Raw genomic sequence first — 18,878 nt, 5'->3', positions numbered from 1 at the left:
AAGGATGGTCAGCGAGCCCCCGGCGGGCCAAAGACAAATTTCAAGGAAAACATCAAGAACAGTCTGAAGAAATTCCACTTCACATCGAGCAACTGGGAGCACATTGCACTGGACAGGCGTTCCTGGAGGAAATCCGTGCAGGAAGGAGCTGCACATCATGAAATGGAACTACGCCGTGTCGCAGAGATTAAGCAACAACACTGGAAGGAGAGTGAGATGGGGGCTCGATGACCACCAACCACTGCCAGTCTCCACTGCCCACGTTGCACCAAGGTGTGTGGATTGCGGATCGGCCTCTACAGACATCTGCTGACCCACAAGTAGATGACTCTATGGAGAGGACAGTCATACTCGTTTCAAGTGACCACCGGTGATGATGATTTAGTATTATAGAACAGTACAGAAATAGGCTCTTTGGCCCACAATGTTTCTGCCAAACATGATGCCAAGATAAAATGAACTCCTCTATCAACATCACCTTTAAATCACATCTCTTTTAAACATTGCATCTCTCATCTTAAAGCTATGCTCTCTAGTCATTTATATTTCTGCCCTGATGGTTGAGGTGCCAGTTGGCAGGAGTGTAGCTAATGTTGTGTCTCTATTTGAGAAGGGCTGCAAAGAAAAACCTGGGGGGCTTCCACACAGTGAGCCTAACATCTGTGAAACACAAGTTACTGGAAAGGTTTCTGAGGGATAAGACACACTTATTTGGAAAGACAGGAGTAGGGATAGTCAGTATGTTTTTATTCATGGGAGATGTCTCACAAATATGTTTTTTTTAACGAAATATCCAAGAAGGCTGGTGAGACCACGGCTATAGACGTTGTCTAAATGGATTTCAACAAGACCTTTGATAAGGATCTGCATGGTTGGTTGCTCTGGAAGATTAGATCAGGAATATAACCTTCAGGATTTAATCCAGGAAAGCGGGCTAACTGAATACAGAATTGGCTGCTTTATAGGAAGCAGAGGGTGGCAGTGGAAGGTTGTTTATGGACTGGGGGCCTGTGACTAGTAGTGTGCATCAGGAATTGATGCTGGGTCTACGGCTATTTGTAATCTATATCAACATTTTTGAAAAGAATGTACGATTAGTAAGTTTGCAGATGGTACCGAAATGGGTGATGTTGTAGATAGTGAAGATAATTATGAAGAATTGCAGCAGGATCTTGTTCAGCTCGGCAGCTTGACCGAGAGGCCTGTGTCAGTGCTCTATGTCTCTGACTTTATTTATTATTTCTCATTCGTTTGGCAAAAGCTCTGCACAGAGATCAACCACTGTTCAAGAGATGTTAGCTTATTTTAGTTCAAGTAAGATAACATTAAATGTTGTACCTCGTGGCTTTCTGTCCAATATCCACTCAGTCGACGATGTTATCAGCACAACCGTCATGTAAGATGTTCTTAAAAAAATGAAAATTTGGTTTCATTTCCGGACAGGTTAGGAAAGGATAAAAACACGGTATTAGAAAGTTAAGTTGCATCTCTAGTCATTTAAGTGAGGTGCTGCAGATGGGATGTGCTCCTGGATGTTGAGAAAATATGTGACGAGATTGGAGAGCTTGGAGATTAGCTATGATTATCCAAATATCAATAGATCCAGGGTCATTGCCTGAGGACTGGAAATGTGAAGCATTACTATCATGTTCAAAAAAAGACTAAATTCAATAATTACAGTACAATCAAAAGTTGAAATGAAAAATGCAGTTGATGTATATGTAGACATGTATAAATATACCGGGAGGCATTTCAAAAACTGTCAACAAATTGGCTTGTCATTAAGACTGAAACCATGAAATAAATGGACTGTAGCAGAATGACTAGAAAAAAAGACTGATTAGCAAGAAACAGAACAATCTGAAACATTTTTTTTCCAGGATTATAGGGAGGTGTCCAGTGGAATTCGCAGTGATTATTAGGACTACTGGTTTACTTAATATTTATTAATAACCTGGACTCAGTGTACAGAGTACATTTTCCAAATCAACAAATGACAAATCTACAAACTTTCTGTGGTGCTAAAATCTAAAGCGGTAAATTTTGGGAGAAAGAATGATATAGACTATATAAATTAGAGGGGAAAATTGTAAATGAGGTACAAGATCGAGGAGTTTATGTGCATAATTCTTTCAAAAAGGCAGGGCAGGTAGGGAAATATATTTAAATCAGTTTATGGGATCATGAGCTCAAAGGCAGAGTTCAAGAGCAAGGTTGTTTTTGTGAACCTTTATAAAACACTGGTTCCTCCACAATTGGAATATTGTCGATTTCTGAGAACTACACTTTAGAAGGGAATGCAAAGAAATGTAATACAATAATTTTGGGTTTAGTTATGTGAATGATTGGGGAAGCTAGACCTTTCCTCCTTGAAGAAGCTGAGAGGGCAAGCTATTTAAAATCATGAATGGTACAAACAGAATAGATAAATGCTTTTACTGTTGATGGGGTCAAGAACTAGGGGACATAGAATTAAGGAAAATAAAATAGATTTGACATATGGAAAACATTTTCATGCTAGCTGTAATTAGGAACTGGAATGTAGTGTCAGAGGCAACGATGGAGGAGTTTCAAGAGGGAGCTGAATATGTTTCTATGAAGAACAAATTTGTCGAGATGTGAAGAGAGGGCAGAGCAAGTGTAGCCAGATTACGCTTCCATGGAACTGGTATAGGCATCAGCAGGTAACGTGAGGTTGCTATACACTGTATTGTGTGCAATGAATGTGTGTAACTTAAGCATTATTATTCACAGGCAAAAGAGACTGCAGATGCTGTAATCTGTTGCAAAAAAATGAGATGAGCTGGAGGAACACAGAGGGTCAGGTAGCATCTGTTGAGGGAGAGGGACAGTTATTCCGTCAGCTAGACCCAACAGGAATTGAACAGTTCAGTAGCACTAGTTGAATTGCTCAATAATTTGCTTGTTTTAGTCCAGTAACACAACAGTTCTGTTTTATTGACAATTAAATTTAGACCCCCAGCGTCTCCATGCTGCCATAGTTAAAGGTTGTGACTATCTCCTATTGGTGCTCTTTAGCAAACATCTGGTGTAGTTATAAAAGTTATGCTTATTTCATCCTGATTATTTCTATTAGATGATTAAAGGATTGCTAATATTGTTACTGCATCTTGAAATAGCATCAACGTTTCAGTTTTGTCTCAAATGTGTTAAGCTGCTTTGTGAACTCAGATTGAAAATAATGATGCCTTCAAAAGAACCCATTCATTTGTTCTCATACTTTTGAAATATACAGTAAGAATGAGAAATTTTGAAATTTCATTTAGTAACATTAAAAGGGCAACATTTGACAAAGAAGCTTACTTTCCCCGGGCCAGCTAATGATTATCATTCCAGTTAGAAAACACCACCAAAGTGAAATATCTGTTTATTATTGTAGCAGGTCTGTCATCCTCAGAGTAAAGACTTGTATTTGTTATTGTAGTATTCTGTGGTGACAGATCTCTCATGTGATTTGCACTGTGTTGTAGTACATGGTCTGTGGGAGGAATGGTCGCCATGGAGTTTGTGCTCAGTTTCCTGTGGGAGAGGATCGAGAACCAGATCGCGGATGTGCGTTGCTCCACAACATGGAGGGAAAGCGTGTCAGGGCTCAGAACTGCAAACCAAGCTCTGCAACATTGCACTTTGCCCTGGTTGGTATAAACACTTACTTTAATCGTATGCATCTTCAGAATGTTTTTATGATGGCAGGACCAATTTGTGCTGTTTTTTTCAGTATTGAGGTTGATGACTCTGAGCAACTAAAGTTATTTGTCAGTTGAATTGTTGCAACAGTTAATCTCATGGTGAACATTGAGAAGTTGTAAACTGGGGCCATTTAGATTTCTTGTATGTTTGGACAAATTCTGATTCAATCATTTTGATTACCTTTTTAAGAGCGAGACAAGATTGAAAATAGTGCCATATTATGTGTGTTAACCATTAAAAGTTGAAATCATTTGATTATCCTTATAGAACAGGAATCTTTCTATCCTCCTTCTGGGAAGGACCTGAACTCGTATCTGGAACTGCATTCTCATTATTTCGATATTATGCATAGTGCAGGCATGGTGTCAGTCTTCCTTGAATGCACATGTCAAATTTATCTCTGCTATTTTGAGCTGCCTATGTCAAACTAGCAGAAGAAATCAGGGCTAAACATTGAAGCTCATCCTCTGTATTATTTAATGCAAAATGCAGTTACTTGTGAATTGTGAGGATAGTTCTTCAGATGCATTCTTGTATTCAGATTCTTAAGTTTGAATTGTCAGGAGCGCAAATATATTTTTCCAAAGGGCAGTGAACTCTACTTTATTTTCACTAGAGTATAGGTACTTTAGCAGAACTGCCATTGGTATGACCAGGAGCATGACTCCGAGATATGACCAGCAGGCCCAAAGAAACCCCAAGTTGGAAGGAAAAAGAGTCTGATGAGGAGGGCCCAACAAGAATTAACGAAAAGCAATCCATATGTCCAGAGCAACGCATCTGGAGATAAGTGGTGGTGGAGATCTACCAGAAGTGGTAGGCATAGTTCCAGTCTTTCCGTTCCAGTTCCACCTGCTTGGATAGGTGAAGATCATAAAATCTGTGAACTTCTTCGATCTATATATTATGGTATAAGATAAAAAAGATTTTATTGACTGGACCGGTCAAGAAACCTTGCATTTTGTTTCTTCTTTCAGATCGTTAATTTAAATAGTGTACAACTGAAGGCTAGAAACTACTCCCTGGAGTACTCCCGATAGTTGTATCCCTGCAAGTTAAAAAGGACCCATTTATTCCAACTCTCATTTTTCTATGTGAGCCAAATTTCAATCCATGCTTGTGCTTGGCCCTCAGGACCTGAATTTAATTTATGTACCCATTTCCCAATGGCATTTAAATTCATTACCATTATTTGGTCCCCACCAGAAGCATCGTGAGAATAATCATTCACCAGAGTACCTAAATTACAGTGGCAACAACAACACATTCAGTCTGAAAAAGGGTCTCAACCCGAAACTTCGCCAATTCCTTCTCTCCATAGATGCTGCCTCACCCGCTGAGTTTCTCCAGATTTTTTAGTCTACCTTTCATTTTTCCAGCATCTGCAGTTCTTTCTTAAACATAACCCATTCAAAGCCATGTTTTCTACTGCAAGGGATTAAATCCTAAGTGAGGGATGTATTCCACTTGGTTTTGTGAACACAACCCCAAAGTTACTGAAGTAGTTTCAACTCATTCATCAACCCCCTCCCCCTCCCCACCACCGAATGTTTACTATAGGTAAGCATCTCTGTAATGTTTGCAGTGTACACCATGGGCAAACCGGATAGTGGTAGCTCATGAAGACTCTGCCAGCACACTGAACAACTACCACTGGGAAAGAGCTTGGATATTCCAGCATCTTCAAAGTAGAGTCATCTTTGATTAACTTACAAATTTGGAAATATATATCCCCATTCCAATGTGCAAACTCTAACATTTATTGGAGTTGCTCCCAGCTTTCCTTCATGACAGACTCATTGTCTAATAGCTAAATTATTTCACCCTCATACAGATATTCTTCCAGTGCCTTCTCTCAAGTTCTCTGCTCCCAGTTCTTAAGGTCTTCCACCGGAAATTATATCTGTTTCTCTGTCCACGATGCATCTTGATTTGTTGAATCTTTCCAGCATTTTGCGTTTCATTTCAATGTAATACTGTCTTAGTGGCTCCATTCAAGATGGTGAATGGTTGCATATCTTTAAAGGAGAATGTTAAAAGTGGCAGTGGGCATCTTTTGTGATTGATGGCCTGGCTTAGGAATATGCTTTACTGCCATGTGCTGTAAATGGTTCGGGCAAATTGTCTGAAGTGCAACAATAAGGACCAAAGGAGAGACGGTGGCAATGGCATGTTGCTACCACAGATTTGTAATCTGTGGATCTTCTGCCATTCTCTTGCGGATGAGCACGTAATTCCTGTAATATGCTGAAGGACAGTTTGCTGGAGTGCCTAGAATCTCTCACATGACCTTCTACACATGACTTTCAGATCCAGAGGCAATGATCTGAGCTAGTCTGGCTGCAAGTGTAAAGTGCTGAGATCAGACATTCAGCAGCAACACTCCTACATTGGGCAGCCACTGACCATGTTGCAACAGAAGTGCCTTGCACTTATTGCTGAAAGACACAGGCCTCACATGATTCATCTGTTTAATCCTAACTTTCCAGCGCAAATATTTTTTACCCGATGAAGTGACACAATTTATGATTCTTTGAGTGAATTTTGAATAGTGAAGTCTCAGTTATATATGTCACTGTTATGTATGTTTTTGATTAGCCATGAAAAGTTTGGTGAATAATGAGAAATAATTTGTATTTTTACCATCACTCAACACCATTGTTCTGTTTCTGTTTTGTTCAGCTGGCGTTTTCTGCAAAAAAATGAAATAAATTGTACTAGTGTGAAGTGAAAACAGTACAGCAATACAATTTAATAGTAAGATTAAACGAGAACTTACCAGTTTGAAGTTTGATCTGTATTTTATGAGGAGTTACGATAAGGGATTACGTGAAGAACCCCGCCAGGACGCATGCGTGTCATTCTTCAAAGCAGCGGTGTGAAATCACAGATAACTGTAATGACTAAACATAGTAAGATTAGAGAAGAGATACCAGTTAAGTATATGATCAGGGTGGGAGCGGAGGGCACGTAATCCCTCATCGTAACTCCTCATAGAATACAGATCAAACTTCCCGCTTCCTGGGGAATCCACATTGGGACACTGCGCTGCTGAAAAAGGTCCAGCAGAGACATGCGTGTCATTCTTCAAAGCAGGCTGCGGTGTGAATATAATAAAGGACATCTCCCACCCCGGACACTCCCTGTTTTGCCTGTTGTCCGTCAGGCAATCATCACAGATAACTGTAATGACAGAGGAAAACATAGTAAGATTAGAGAAGTTGCCGTCAGGCAGACGATACCAGTTACCCCACTGCTATAAAAAGCATTATGGCCGCCAAGGAACGCAGGGGCGATCAGGGTGGGATCGACAGAAGGATGGAGGCGGTGTGTATGCGTGCTTTGTCTGTGTTTTTTATTTATTGCTTATCTTTATTATTTTACCGTGGATGTTTCGTTAGCTTTAGAAATGTTTGAATGCTGCACTGACTGGCTGACATTTTAAATTTCGTTGTACATGGCCCATGTTACAATGACAATAAAGAAACTATTCTATTCAAACTGGTAAGTTCTCGTTTAATCTGAAATATTTTACTTCGGGGTCACGTGAGTGACTACGTGAAGATTTTAAAGCTGTGATTTCATGCCATGGAAACAAGTCCATGCATCACGTCTGCCTTGACAGTGGGAGGAATTGTGTTAACATAATTTGGACATGAATTCGACATTGAAATCATAAAAATTTTTAACACAAATTTATAACCCCTTTTTATGGGTTTAAATTAATTTACAGAACTTAAATTGTTTCTGCAAACGTCCCAGGTTTCATTACTGGTTTATTATAAAATAATTGGAATGTTTTCCCCTCCAGACCATCCTGCTGACTTGAGGATTTGGTCCATTGGTACATCCAACTGTATTGCTGCCGATGTAGCTGCAGCCCTGGTGGAAAGAGATTTTTAAAATGTGTATCCACCCCAGCCTGTGTTAGCACCTGTTTCAGCCATCTTGAGATGGTCTGGACCGTCACTCTTGGTGTGGTTGCTAGCGGCTGACCAAAATGTGCCTTTTCATTGCCTCTTAGGATATTCGTTTTCTCCATGTATAACGACGATGTCTTATAATACACAGACGGTCATCTGTTGGGTATGACCTAATTTTATATTGAGGCCTGCTGATCCCTTTTCTGTTCTGCTTACTATCTCATAAATATGAAACGTAATATTTTCTGTTGAGGAAGTCATGTTGTCCAGTCTAGTTTTTGCAGTGACTGTATCCTCTGTGCCGTGACCAATACCATTAGCATGACTGTTTTAATGTCAGTCTGTGTAGGGACAGAACTGTTGCTGGAGACCAATTCCTGAGCATCTTCAGGATTATTCTCAAGATTATTCTCACATCCCATATTTGGGAGTATCTGGTTCCCCTCATAGGTTTTGTACCAGTGGGTGAGTCCCAACAGTGTAATGGTCTGTCCCCTGCCATAGGTAAGTCGATAGGGCACTTCTGGCGCAGTTGATGATACTGTAACTGAGCCCCTCATCATAGTGGAGGCCTGCCAGATATTCCAGAACAGACGGGATGTTCATGTCTCTGATACCATGTTTGATACCACTGGGAACCATGGTTGTGTAGGCCAATCGGGTACTACCAATACCAGATGCAGAGTTTTGGTGTATTTTCTTAATACCCGACTGAGAGGCAGGAAAGGAGGGAATGCGTAAATAAACAAATCTGTCGCCGCTGCCCCAGGGTCCGGTTCCCATGTAACATAATTTGATAACTGTTGGTTAAGTCTGGATGCGAATAAATCGATATCTGGTGTTCCATATTTTGCTGTGATATCAGCAAATACTATTTTATTCAACATCCATTTGGTGTTTTCATTAAATTTGCGTGACCTGGTGTCTGCCACTGAATTTAGTCTTCCTGGTAGGTAAGTGGCCAATATCCAAATATCTCTCTGGATACACCATTGCCAATTTGTATAGCCATTTTGTCACATGATGTCGATTTGTTTCCACCCTATGGTTAATGTATGCTACCACGGTGGTATGGTATTGGTGGCTCCGCACCCAAGTGCACTGGCATCAGTTTGTAGTACCATGGAAGGGTTACTGACAATTATTGGATTGGTACAAGGCCAGATGTTATCTATCCACCATTTTAGTTCCATTTTAGCTTGATTGGTTGTTTCACAGATCTGTCAAAGTGACCTGCATAATTTAGAGTGCTTGTATTTAGCTTTCTGTATGTTTTGGTAATGTAGAGGTCCAAATTGTGTGGCTGGAAAAGGCAGCCATCATTATGCCAATTACTTTAGCTACCAATCTGATGGATGGTTTGCTGATGTCAGTGAGGTTATTGCAAGCCTCTATGAAATCTCTAGCCTTTCCCTTAGGCAGAGTCACCGACATGTGAACTGAGTCAATGGTGAAACCCCAGGTAGTCCATGATAGTGGAAGGCGTTAATTTAGATTTAACTGAATTAAAAATGAATCCCAGTTTTCCAAATAACTTTTTTGTGGCTGTTACAGTTTGTTTGGCCAATTCCAAAGTTTTGCCCATAATTGACATGACTATGTGTGTACGTTTCCGTAGAAATGCTAGGGCTGGTTTCAAATTTTTTGTGAACAGCCTGTGCTGATGATAACCCATTTGGCAGTGCTTTATACTGTCAGAGTTGTCCCATCCAGTTGAATTTTAAGTAACATCTGTGGTCACCTCGTTATAGGCACTGAATAGTAAGCATCTTTTAAATCGATGCTGGCCATTGAAGTAACCTTTGGAAATTAATTGTTAAGCAGTAACAAAGGTATCTATTTTGTCAGATCTATGATGATGTGATGACCATCATCTATTTTGTTTTTGATAAATATATTTGGCACGAATTCTAATGGTTCGTGTTGAGTTTTCTCAATTACACCTTTTATGTGAAGCCGCTTCAGTTCAGCTTGCGCTTTTGATTTTCCTTTATCAGAAGGCACGAACATTCAGTTCAGTATATGTTGAACTGGAGGGCTGTACTTGTGTATAAACTCTGTTGTATATCCCTGGATACTGCTTAAGATGTAAGGATCGGTTGTTATCATGCTCCATGCATTCAGAAAAGAGTGTAATCTCCACCCAATCTCCGTGCCCACTGTATATTGTAGGGAACCAGACCCACCTACCTCCATATTTACCAGTGGCAGGTTTATTTTTTGTAGGTTCTTTGCTGCTGTTGTAGCGCTGGGGTCTGGATTTTCGGTTTGGTTGGCGTTGGAGGTCCCCGCATCTTCGATGGCCTAAAAAGACTCATGTTTTGGGTACTGGTCCTTCGAGCTTTCACCAGTTCTGCTGGTGGGTGCGTGGGGGTGCTGTCGTTGGGCGTAATGGGTTCCAGTAGGTTCTCTTGTTCCTGCACCCCCTGCACACTTGTCTTTTCTTCTGCGGACCCCTCTTCCAGGTCAGCCCAGAACTGACCCGCAGTGCTCTCCTCTGATGAGGTAGAAGCACTGTGCAGCCCTTCAAGAGGTACTGCTGTGGGTTTATCATAGGGCCCACAGTGACCCGACTCCATCTCCCGGAGTCTGTCACATTGGAGCAAAGCTCCATACACTGCTTCTTCCGGCTCCAGCGCTCTCGGGCGCTGGCCGCCTGCGGTTGTTCAAAGTCGGACTCCTCTGAGTCCACGACCTTGTTTGTTTTGTGTCTAGCCTTTCCGCCCGGCCGCGTGGATCTGGCCGGTGTGGAGGCGACATCGGGCGCAGCTGATCCCACTACGGGTGATCCAAGTGCCGTTGGCTGCTGCTGGCTGCCCACTGCTCCACGGTCCTCCTTCTCCAGCTTTGTCCTTACTGTCCTTCCGTGGAGTGGATATGGCTGGTGTGGAGGACATCTGGCACAGCTGATCCCATCTAGCCCACCAGCTTTGTCGCAGCCCGTTGGTTTCTGCACCTGCAATCAGCATGGTAAATACAAAGAAAGACCGCAGCTCTTACCTGCAGGTCCAGGTTAAAATTGTTGCTACGGGTGAACGTCGTTCCGCCCCGTCTGCTGCCGTTATTGACTTGTCAAAAAGTCAACGGCCCCATTTGAATAGTCTCCCGCCCGGCCGTGGTGTTCTGGCTGGCGCGGGACCAAAAGTCGGCACAGCTGATCCCTTACGCGGCTTGTGCCTTCAGCTGGCTGCTGGCTCCCACAACTTTGCGGTCTTCCCCAGCCAGCTTCCTAGCAGCACTTGTGGACATTATTTTGTCCAGCTTCCCCCCCCCTGTGAAACCAGCGCGGGGAACCTTAGTTTTGCTTCCCTCTCCCACCCGGTCCGGTGCGGGAGTGAGTCGGGAGCGAAAGTTGGGCACAGCTCTTCCCATTACGGGAGATTAACGTGCCTTTGATTGCTGCTGCCGGCTGTCTGCGACTCCGCGGTCTTCCCCAGCCAGCTTCACTAGCAGCACTTGTGGACACTCCTTTGTCCAGCTTCCCCTCCTGTAAAGACCCAGCGCGGGGAAACATTCATTTTTCTCCCTCTCCCGCCGTACCGGTGCGGGAGTGAGTCGGGAACGAAAGTCGGGCACAGCTGTTCCCATTACGGGAGTTTAGCGTGCCTTTGGTTGCTGCTGCCGGCTGCCGGCGACTCCGCGGTCCTCCCCAGCCAGCTTCACTAGCAGCATTTGTGGACACCACTTTGTCCAGCTTCCCCTCCTGTGGAAAAAACCCAGCACGGGGAAACATTAGTTTTTTGCTTCCTTCTCCCGCCCGGCCGGGCCCGGTGCGGGAGCGAGTCGGGAGCGAAAGTCGGGCACAGCTGTTCCCATTACGGGAGTTTAGCGTGCCTTAGGCTGCTGCTGCACGTTGCCCGCTACTCCGCGGTTCTCCCCCGCCAGCTTTCCCGCAGCCTTCATGGATCCGGTCCATGTTTCCACCTAAAAGGTGAGTGGAAGGAACGCAGAGTCTTCTTACCTGCTGTTCCTGACTTTCAAATTCTGGAACGCAGAGTCTCCTTACCTGCTGTTCCTGGTTTTGAAATTTTGCCGCTAGGGGAACGTCGTTCCCCCTTGCTGTGACTTGTTGCAATGCTGTAGCGATATGACACGCATGCGTCCTGGCGGGGTTCTTCACGTAGTCACTCACGTGACTCCGAAGTAAAATTCTGTCTAGTAGCATTGTTGGTATGTTAATAGACTCGCAGTCCAGAGCTTCGGATTCATGATTTGGAGATATTGCAGATACTGCCTACAGCATTGTGTTAGATTCTGACGTGCTGTCTGAAAGACTTGGCAAAACACTTAGACAAGAGAAATTATTGATAGATAAAAATGCTGTTCTTGCCAGATGCCTTAATCCCATGAATAAATATAGAAAAGTTAGTACCCAAAAGGGAGGCACATTGTTTGCTAACAGAGGTGTTTGTGAAGTTCCCAATTAAATATAATTTTGTAATATTAGGTGACAGTTCTCTTAAATTAACCATATAGTTGAGGCCAATTCCTATGCTAAATTGTCTTTATTTTCTTGGTATGCTGAAATGGGTGCATTAATTACCTATCTTAGTCACCATGACAAATGTGGGTCTTCCTCGAGATCTACTGCATTCCATGACACTCTCGCTATGCTTTAAGATTCAAACCTAGTGATGATGAATGAAGATAGATTAACAATTCAAGGTGAAGTGATTGTGGCGTTGGTGCTCTCATGACAGTGTGCTCTTGTTGCTGAAAGTGTTGGAAGTTGCAGAGCTCAGGGGAATTGTGAAGTAAGATTAGTTGGTTGTTTAATACATCTTGTTGCAAATATATGTTGCTGAAAAATCACCAGTGATGGAGGGACAGAATATTGGGTTCACTGGACCAGTGAACAATTTTGGATAGTGTTGGTCTTGTTAAATATTGGAACTAAACCACTGTAGCCATGTTATGTATTCTTGATTTTGAGCAATGTTGGAGAGGACTCTCAAGGATCAGCAGATGTGCAACTATGCAGAGTTACAGCATCTGTACTCTTCCTGTAATATCACTTTGATGTGGTGTTCAGGCCAGCTTTTGGATCAAGGACAGTTTAAAGTAATTGGTTAATCAAAGTAAGGAGAAAAGATAGCCAAGGCAGAAATGTCAAATACTAGAGAGCATAGATTTAAGGTGAGAGGGGGTGCTAAAAGGAGATGTGCATCTTTAGTACAGAGAAGATGGGTGGCTGGAATGTGCTGCCAGGGAGGGTAGGGGGTGGGGAAGGGTGGTGGAATCTAATATGATAGCAATGTTCAAGAAGCATTTAGACAGACAAGTGAACTGGCAGGGAATAGAGGTATATAGACTATGTGCAGGCAGATGGTATTAGTTTAAACTTGCATCACGGTCACCACAGATACGAAGGATCTGTTCCTATGTTGTGCTGTGCTTTTCTTTGTTCTAATTGAAGCAGGCCATTTGATTAATTCGGGGTGATGGGATATTGAATACGCATATCTTATTGTTACTCAATGAAGTTTAAACCAAAGCATAATTTATTTGATTTTGTTTTGAATGCTGCTTTAATAGCAATGTTTCAGAATCTTTTGTAACTGCCTACCCAGTTGAATCTTAATAATGGTTTGTAGGCTTCAATGGGTTGAAGGGCCGAAAGGCCTACTCCTGCATCTATAGTCTATTGTCAGCAATGTGCAGAAGCAGGCATTTGTGTTTGTAGGCATCAATGTTTAAAAAGTCTGTCACAACTTTAGCTAGGGCAGATATAACCATTTATCACTATTGTCTTTTACACGCATTGTGAAAAGGTGTTTATTATTACCGAAGCATGTACTTCTTAAGCAAGTTTAACATATTGGGTGCAAAGCTTTAATGTTTCCAAAAAAATATTTTATGATTCCATCTGAAAAATGGCATTTGGACAATGATTTTAACTGAAGATTTATTCTAAAACTACCTTTTGCCTGTTCCTGGTGGTCTGATTAATGACTGAAATCATAATTAAAATTAACAACATCTCTCTGACCCCAAATAATATTGATTTGCTTCAGCATTAAAATTATAGAAATGAAAATGGAATGAGGAAAAAATTGGAGCAGATCATGTGGAAACATGCAAGAAAGACACGTATATATAATGGAAACATATAAACATGGTGGGGAGCAGAAGTGTGCCATATGGTCCTTCAGCACAACTCCATCATTCAATATAATAATGGCTGATCATCACATCTGTGCTCAGTTCCCTTGATCATTTTACCATTGAGAAAAATATCTACCCTCATCTAAAACATATTTAATGCTTTGGCTTCCACTGCCTTCTGTGGTAATAAATTATATGTTAATTTCTCTCTGAACAAATTCTCCTTATTTTAATTAAAAAGCCATAAGCACATCCTCCACCCTCCCTCCACCCAGGTACCATGTCCAGTATGTGTGACCTAGAGTCTGGGCTTGCCAGCCATTGCATATTTCTTCCTGCACCACATTTTTATAATCCTTTTGCAAATTATATGGTTTCCTCATTCTTCAAAACTTAAATGAACATTGGACTCATCAACCCCATTTTACTTGTATGTCAGTCCTGTCATCCCAGCAACTTGTATGAAAGACATTTAAAACAAACATTTAAAGCATATGGCTGAATGTGTGTCACTAATTTTCACTGGACAACAACTGCAAATAAAATGTGGTCAGTATCGTTCCAATGAGTAAATTATTCACTCGCTTGAGCTTACAAACCACCATAAATCCCTTAATTCAGTCAGTTCCGTTACTCACTCAGTCTCTGGATCTTGTATGTTTATTTATGCTTATACAATCTAATATGATGTTGTCTCTGGATCCCATTTTCACTCTTTCTTCATGGCTATGTATACAGGATGAGTTAGTAAATTGGATGCAAAATTGACTTGATCATCGAAGACAGAACCTAGTGGTGGTAGACACACAATGCTGGAGTAACTCAGTGGGCCAGGCAGCATCTCTGGACAGAAGGAATGAGTGATGTTTCGGGTCGAGACCCTTCTTCAGACTCCTAGTGGTGGTGATGTCTGTATGTTTCTGTCAACATGTGTAACCAGTGGTGTTCCACAGGATTAGTTCCGGGACCTCTCTTGTTTTTAATATATATTAACTGAAGGGTGTCAACATATGGAAGCACAAGCTTAGGTGAGATGCTAAATGAATATTTCTCATCTATACTTACCTTGGAGAAGGACACGGATGCAAGGGAACGATTTATTTAATAACGATGTACTGAAGAGTCTACATTATCAGTCTGAAGAAGGATCCAGATGTGAAATGTCACCTATCCATGTTCTCTGGGGGTGCTGCCCGACCCGCTGAGTTACTCCCAACACTTTGAGTCTTCAATTGGATATAAAATTGGGTTGAAGGCATGAAACAGAGGGTGGTGTTAGAGGGCTTCAGACCAGAGACCTCTAACAAGTTTTGTATCACGGGGATCAGTGTGGGGTCCACTTTTGTTCATTATTTATATTAATGATTTGGATGTGACATGCTTACCGGTATTGCTTAAATTAGATGTATAGTGGATAGTGAAGAATGGTATCTAAGATTACAATGGGTAATTTGAGTGTGATGCCGCAGCCCCCGCAAACGCTGTTGGGGAAACAGACCCAACGGGTCTGCACTTGGTCTAGTGACACTTAATTAAAATTGTGCTTAGGTACATCCTGTTTTCATTGATGATCCTTGAGATGTTTCTACAACTTGATTGGAGTCCACCAGTGGTAAATTAAATTGATTGGACATGATTTGGAAAGGCGCACACCTGTCTATATAAGGTCCCACAGTTGACAGTGCAAGTCAGAGCAAAAACCAAGCCATGAAGACAAAGGAAGTGTCCGTAGACCTCTGAGACAGGATTGTGTCAAGCCACAGATCAGGGGAAGGGTATAAAACAATTTCTGCAGCATTGCAGGTCCCGAAGAGCACAGTGGCATCCGGCATTTTTAAATGGAAGAACTTTGAAACCACCAGGACTCTTCATAGAGCTGGCTGCCTGGCCAAACTGAGCAATCAGGGGAGAAGGGCCTTGGTCAGGGAGGTGACCAAAAACCCGATGGTCACTCTGACAGAGCTCCAGAGTTCCTCTATGGAGATTGGAGAACCTTCCAGAAGGACAACTATAACTGCAGCAGCACCAATCATGCCTTTATGGTAAAGTGGCCAGACGGATGCCACTCCTCAGTAAAAGGCACATGACAGCCCGCTTGGAGTTTGCCAAAAGGCACCTAAACAAGATTCTCTGGTCTGATGAAACAAAGATTAAACTCTTTGGCCTGAATGCCAAGTGTCACATCTAGAGGAAACCAGGCACTGCTCATCACCTGCCAATACCATACCTACGGTGAAGCATGGTGGTGGCAGCATCATGCCTTGAGGATGTTTTTCAGTGGCAGGAACTGGGAGACTAGTCAGGATCGAGGGAAAGATACACAGAGCAAAGTACAGAGAGATCCTTGATGAAAACCTGCTCCAGAGCATTCAGGACCTTAGACTGGGGAGAAGGTTCATCATCCAACAGGACAATGACCCTAAGCACACAGCCAAGACAATGCAGGAGTGGCTTTGTGACAAGTCTGTGAATGTCCTTGAGTGGCCCAGCCAGAGCCTGGACTTGAACCCGATCGATAATCTCTGGAGGGACCTGAAAATAGCTGTGCATCGACGCTTCCCATCCAACCTGACAGAGCTTGAGGGGATCTGCAGAGAAGAATGGGAGAAATTACCCAAACACTGGTGTGCGAAGCTTGTAGCGTCATACACAAGAAGTCTTGAGGCTGTAATCACTGCCAAATGTGTCTCAACAAAGTACTGAGTAAAGCGTCTGAATACTTATGTAAATGTGATATTTCAGTTATTTCTTTTTAATTACTTTGCAAAAATTTCTAGACACCTGTTTTCACTTTTTTATTATGGGGTATTGTGTGCAGATTGATGATTAAAAAAAAGAAATGTAATCAATTTTAGAATAAGGTTGTAAAGTAACAAAATGTTGAAAAAGTGAAGGGGTCTGAATACTTTCTGAAAGCACCGTGTATGCAGCAAGTTTGATTGATTATCTGTTTTAAAATTAGATAAAGCAAGGTGAAATGTGTGTCCAAATGAAAAACCCAATATTTTAGGTATTATCGCTGAGGTATACTATGAGAGGTTTGCCTTTATCTTTAGTTTTAATTTTTAAAAGTTCCCTAGATTTGGACAAAGTTCCTTTGGATTGGAAAATGAGGAAGAGAAAGGGGGAAACTGCAGGCCTATTTGCTTAACATATGCCATAGGAAAAATATTAGGAACTGGAGCTTAAAAAAAAATCATTATAAAGCACCACAAATATTTTAAGATAGGAAAAGTCAAGATGGTTTTAAGAAAGGTAGATCTTGTTTGAGCAACGGAGTTAAAATTATAAGAAGTAATGTGTGGTGGATAAAGGGGAACTGGTCGATGGATTATACTTACCTTTCCACAAGGCATTTGATAATATACCACATCAAAGGTTCTTTCAGAAAATTGAAGCTCGCAATGGAGGAGGTAATGCATAATACAAAGTTGTGAGCTACCAAGAAGCAGAGAGGCATAAATAAGTCTTTCTCTGGTGCATCACAGACATCATTGATAGGGCCTCAACATTTTTACAGTTTTCCAAAAAAAACTTGGATGATGGGTAAATTTGCTGATGACACAAAGAAAGATAGGAATGTACATTAAAATTAAAAAAAGACTGCACACATCTCCAAACTCTTGGACCTAGGAGTCAGCACCTACGGATTTCTGACCCATACACCAAAATCAGTGAAGACATACAACCAAACCTCCTTCACAATAATTCTCAACATAGGAGCCCTCCAAGGAAACATTGTCAGCCCCTTACTGTACTCCCTACACAATCACAATTGAGTAGCCAAATTCTGCTCTAACACCATTTACAGGTTTGCTGATGACTGCGCTGTAGTGGGCTGGATCTCAAACAATGATGAGATGGTGTACAGGTAGAAGATAGAAAGCAAAATTAAGGAGCTAACAAATGACTTCAGGGAACGAGGTGATGTATATGACCCAGTCAGTATCAATGGCGCCAAAGTGGAGATGGTCGGTAAATTACAGTTCCTATGTGCAAATGTCATCAATAATTTGTACCAGGGCATTCACATTGATGTTATGGCCAAGAAAGCACCTCTACTTTCTCAGAAGACTTAAGGTGCTGTGCCACTTGGGCAACATTTTCGGCGTGATGCGGCATGACACGTGGTGACGCACGTAGTGACACGCAGGTGACACGCGGTGTCTCCCTGTTGCCCCTGGATTTTGGAATGTTCAAAATCTACGGGCAACATCTGGGTGTCTCATTATGTCATGCGCCCTGCACACGCTGACGTACGCTGTCCTGCAGGTGACGCCCGGTTAAGGTTAGGGTTCTTCCTTCAATGCATGGATTTTAAACACTAATATATTAAAATTAATACAATAAAGTCAATTGTGCAAATGAAAAGATGTCTGAGTCGTTCAGTTTTATTTACGGAAGTATTGGTCCGCTTCCAGATCCAATCACCATCTCTAACTTTTCACAGGGATGAATTCAGTGAGTGTAGACTGAACCCCCCCACCCCCATCCCTCCTTCTCCACTGCCCCCACCCTTCTGCCCTCCCCTTTCCCCCCTTCTTCCCCTCCCCACTCTTCCTCACTTCTCCCTGCTCCACTCTTCTCCCCCTTATCCACTCCTCCCTTCCCCTCACATCCCCTTCTCCCTCCCTTCTCCCATTCTCCCCACTTTCCCCGATGCCCCCCCATTTGTGGATCCACCCTGCTCGATCCCACTAATAGTACTGCACAAAGACCACATCATCTGTTTTAGTAACATTGACTATGGGATAAATGCAAACTTTGGGAACAACACCCCCCACCTCCGCCCCCTTGCCTTGCTTCAAAATGGGTGGTGGGTATTTAGACTCAGTGGCCGGAGCAGGTGGGTAGCACTGATACATTGACAACATTGCCTGTACCCAGTTGAAAAGCCCGCTGCCTCTGGGGGTTTGGAGAGACCATTGGAAGAGAGATCTGCTTCTGGGACAACTCGTGGCCAACAATTTAGTTCCCACGAGGAGCAGGCAGAACATTGGGGGTTCGAGTCCAACCCCTGGGGCTCCTGTGTCACATCATAATTCAGAGATACAGTGCCTTTCAACCCACCAAGTCTGCACCGACCAGCGATTTATACTTTTATCAAGCCTATAAACCTAGAGTTAAGGTTAGGGCTAG

The 18,878-nt window shown here is 42.4% G+C and overlaps 1 protein-coding gene across 5 annotated transcripts in view; it reads left to right on the top strand.

Annotated features, from left to right (window-relative positions):
- The window catches only part of LOC129709656 (adhesion G protein-coupled receptor B2-like), a 545,832-nt gene that overhangs the window by 224,018 nt on the left and 302,936 nt on the right, over nucleotides 1-18,878 (top strand). For 4 of the 5 annotated variants that reach the window (XM_055656140.1, XM_055656141.1, XM_055656143.1 and 1 more), the window contains exon 5: nucleotides 3,492-3,656. The exons of the other annotated variant lie outside the window; for it this stretch is intronic. In XM_055656140.1, the coding sequence (XP_055512115.1) occupies nucleotides 3,492-3,656 (165 nt within the window). The remainder of the gene's footprint in view (nucleotides 1-3,491; nucleotides 3,657-18,878) is intronic. 5 annotated transcript variants of the gene reach the window in all.

This window comes from Leucoraja erinacea, chromosome 26 (genome assembly GCF_028641065.1).
Source record: "Leucoraja erinacea ecotype New England chromosome 26, Leri_hhj_1, whole genome shotgun sequence".
Classification (NCBI taxonomy): domain Eukaryota; kingdom Metazoa; phylum Chordata; class Chondrichthyes; order Rajiformes; family Rajidae; genus Leucoraja; species Leucoraja erinaceus.
This window is presented reverse-complemented; position numbering and strand designations above follow the sequence as displayed.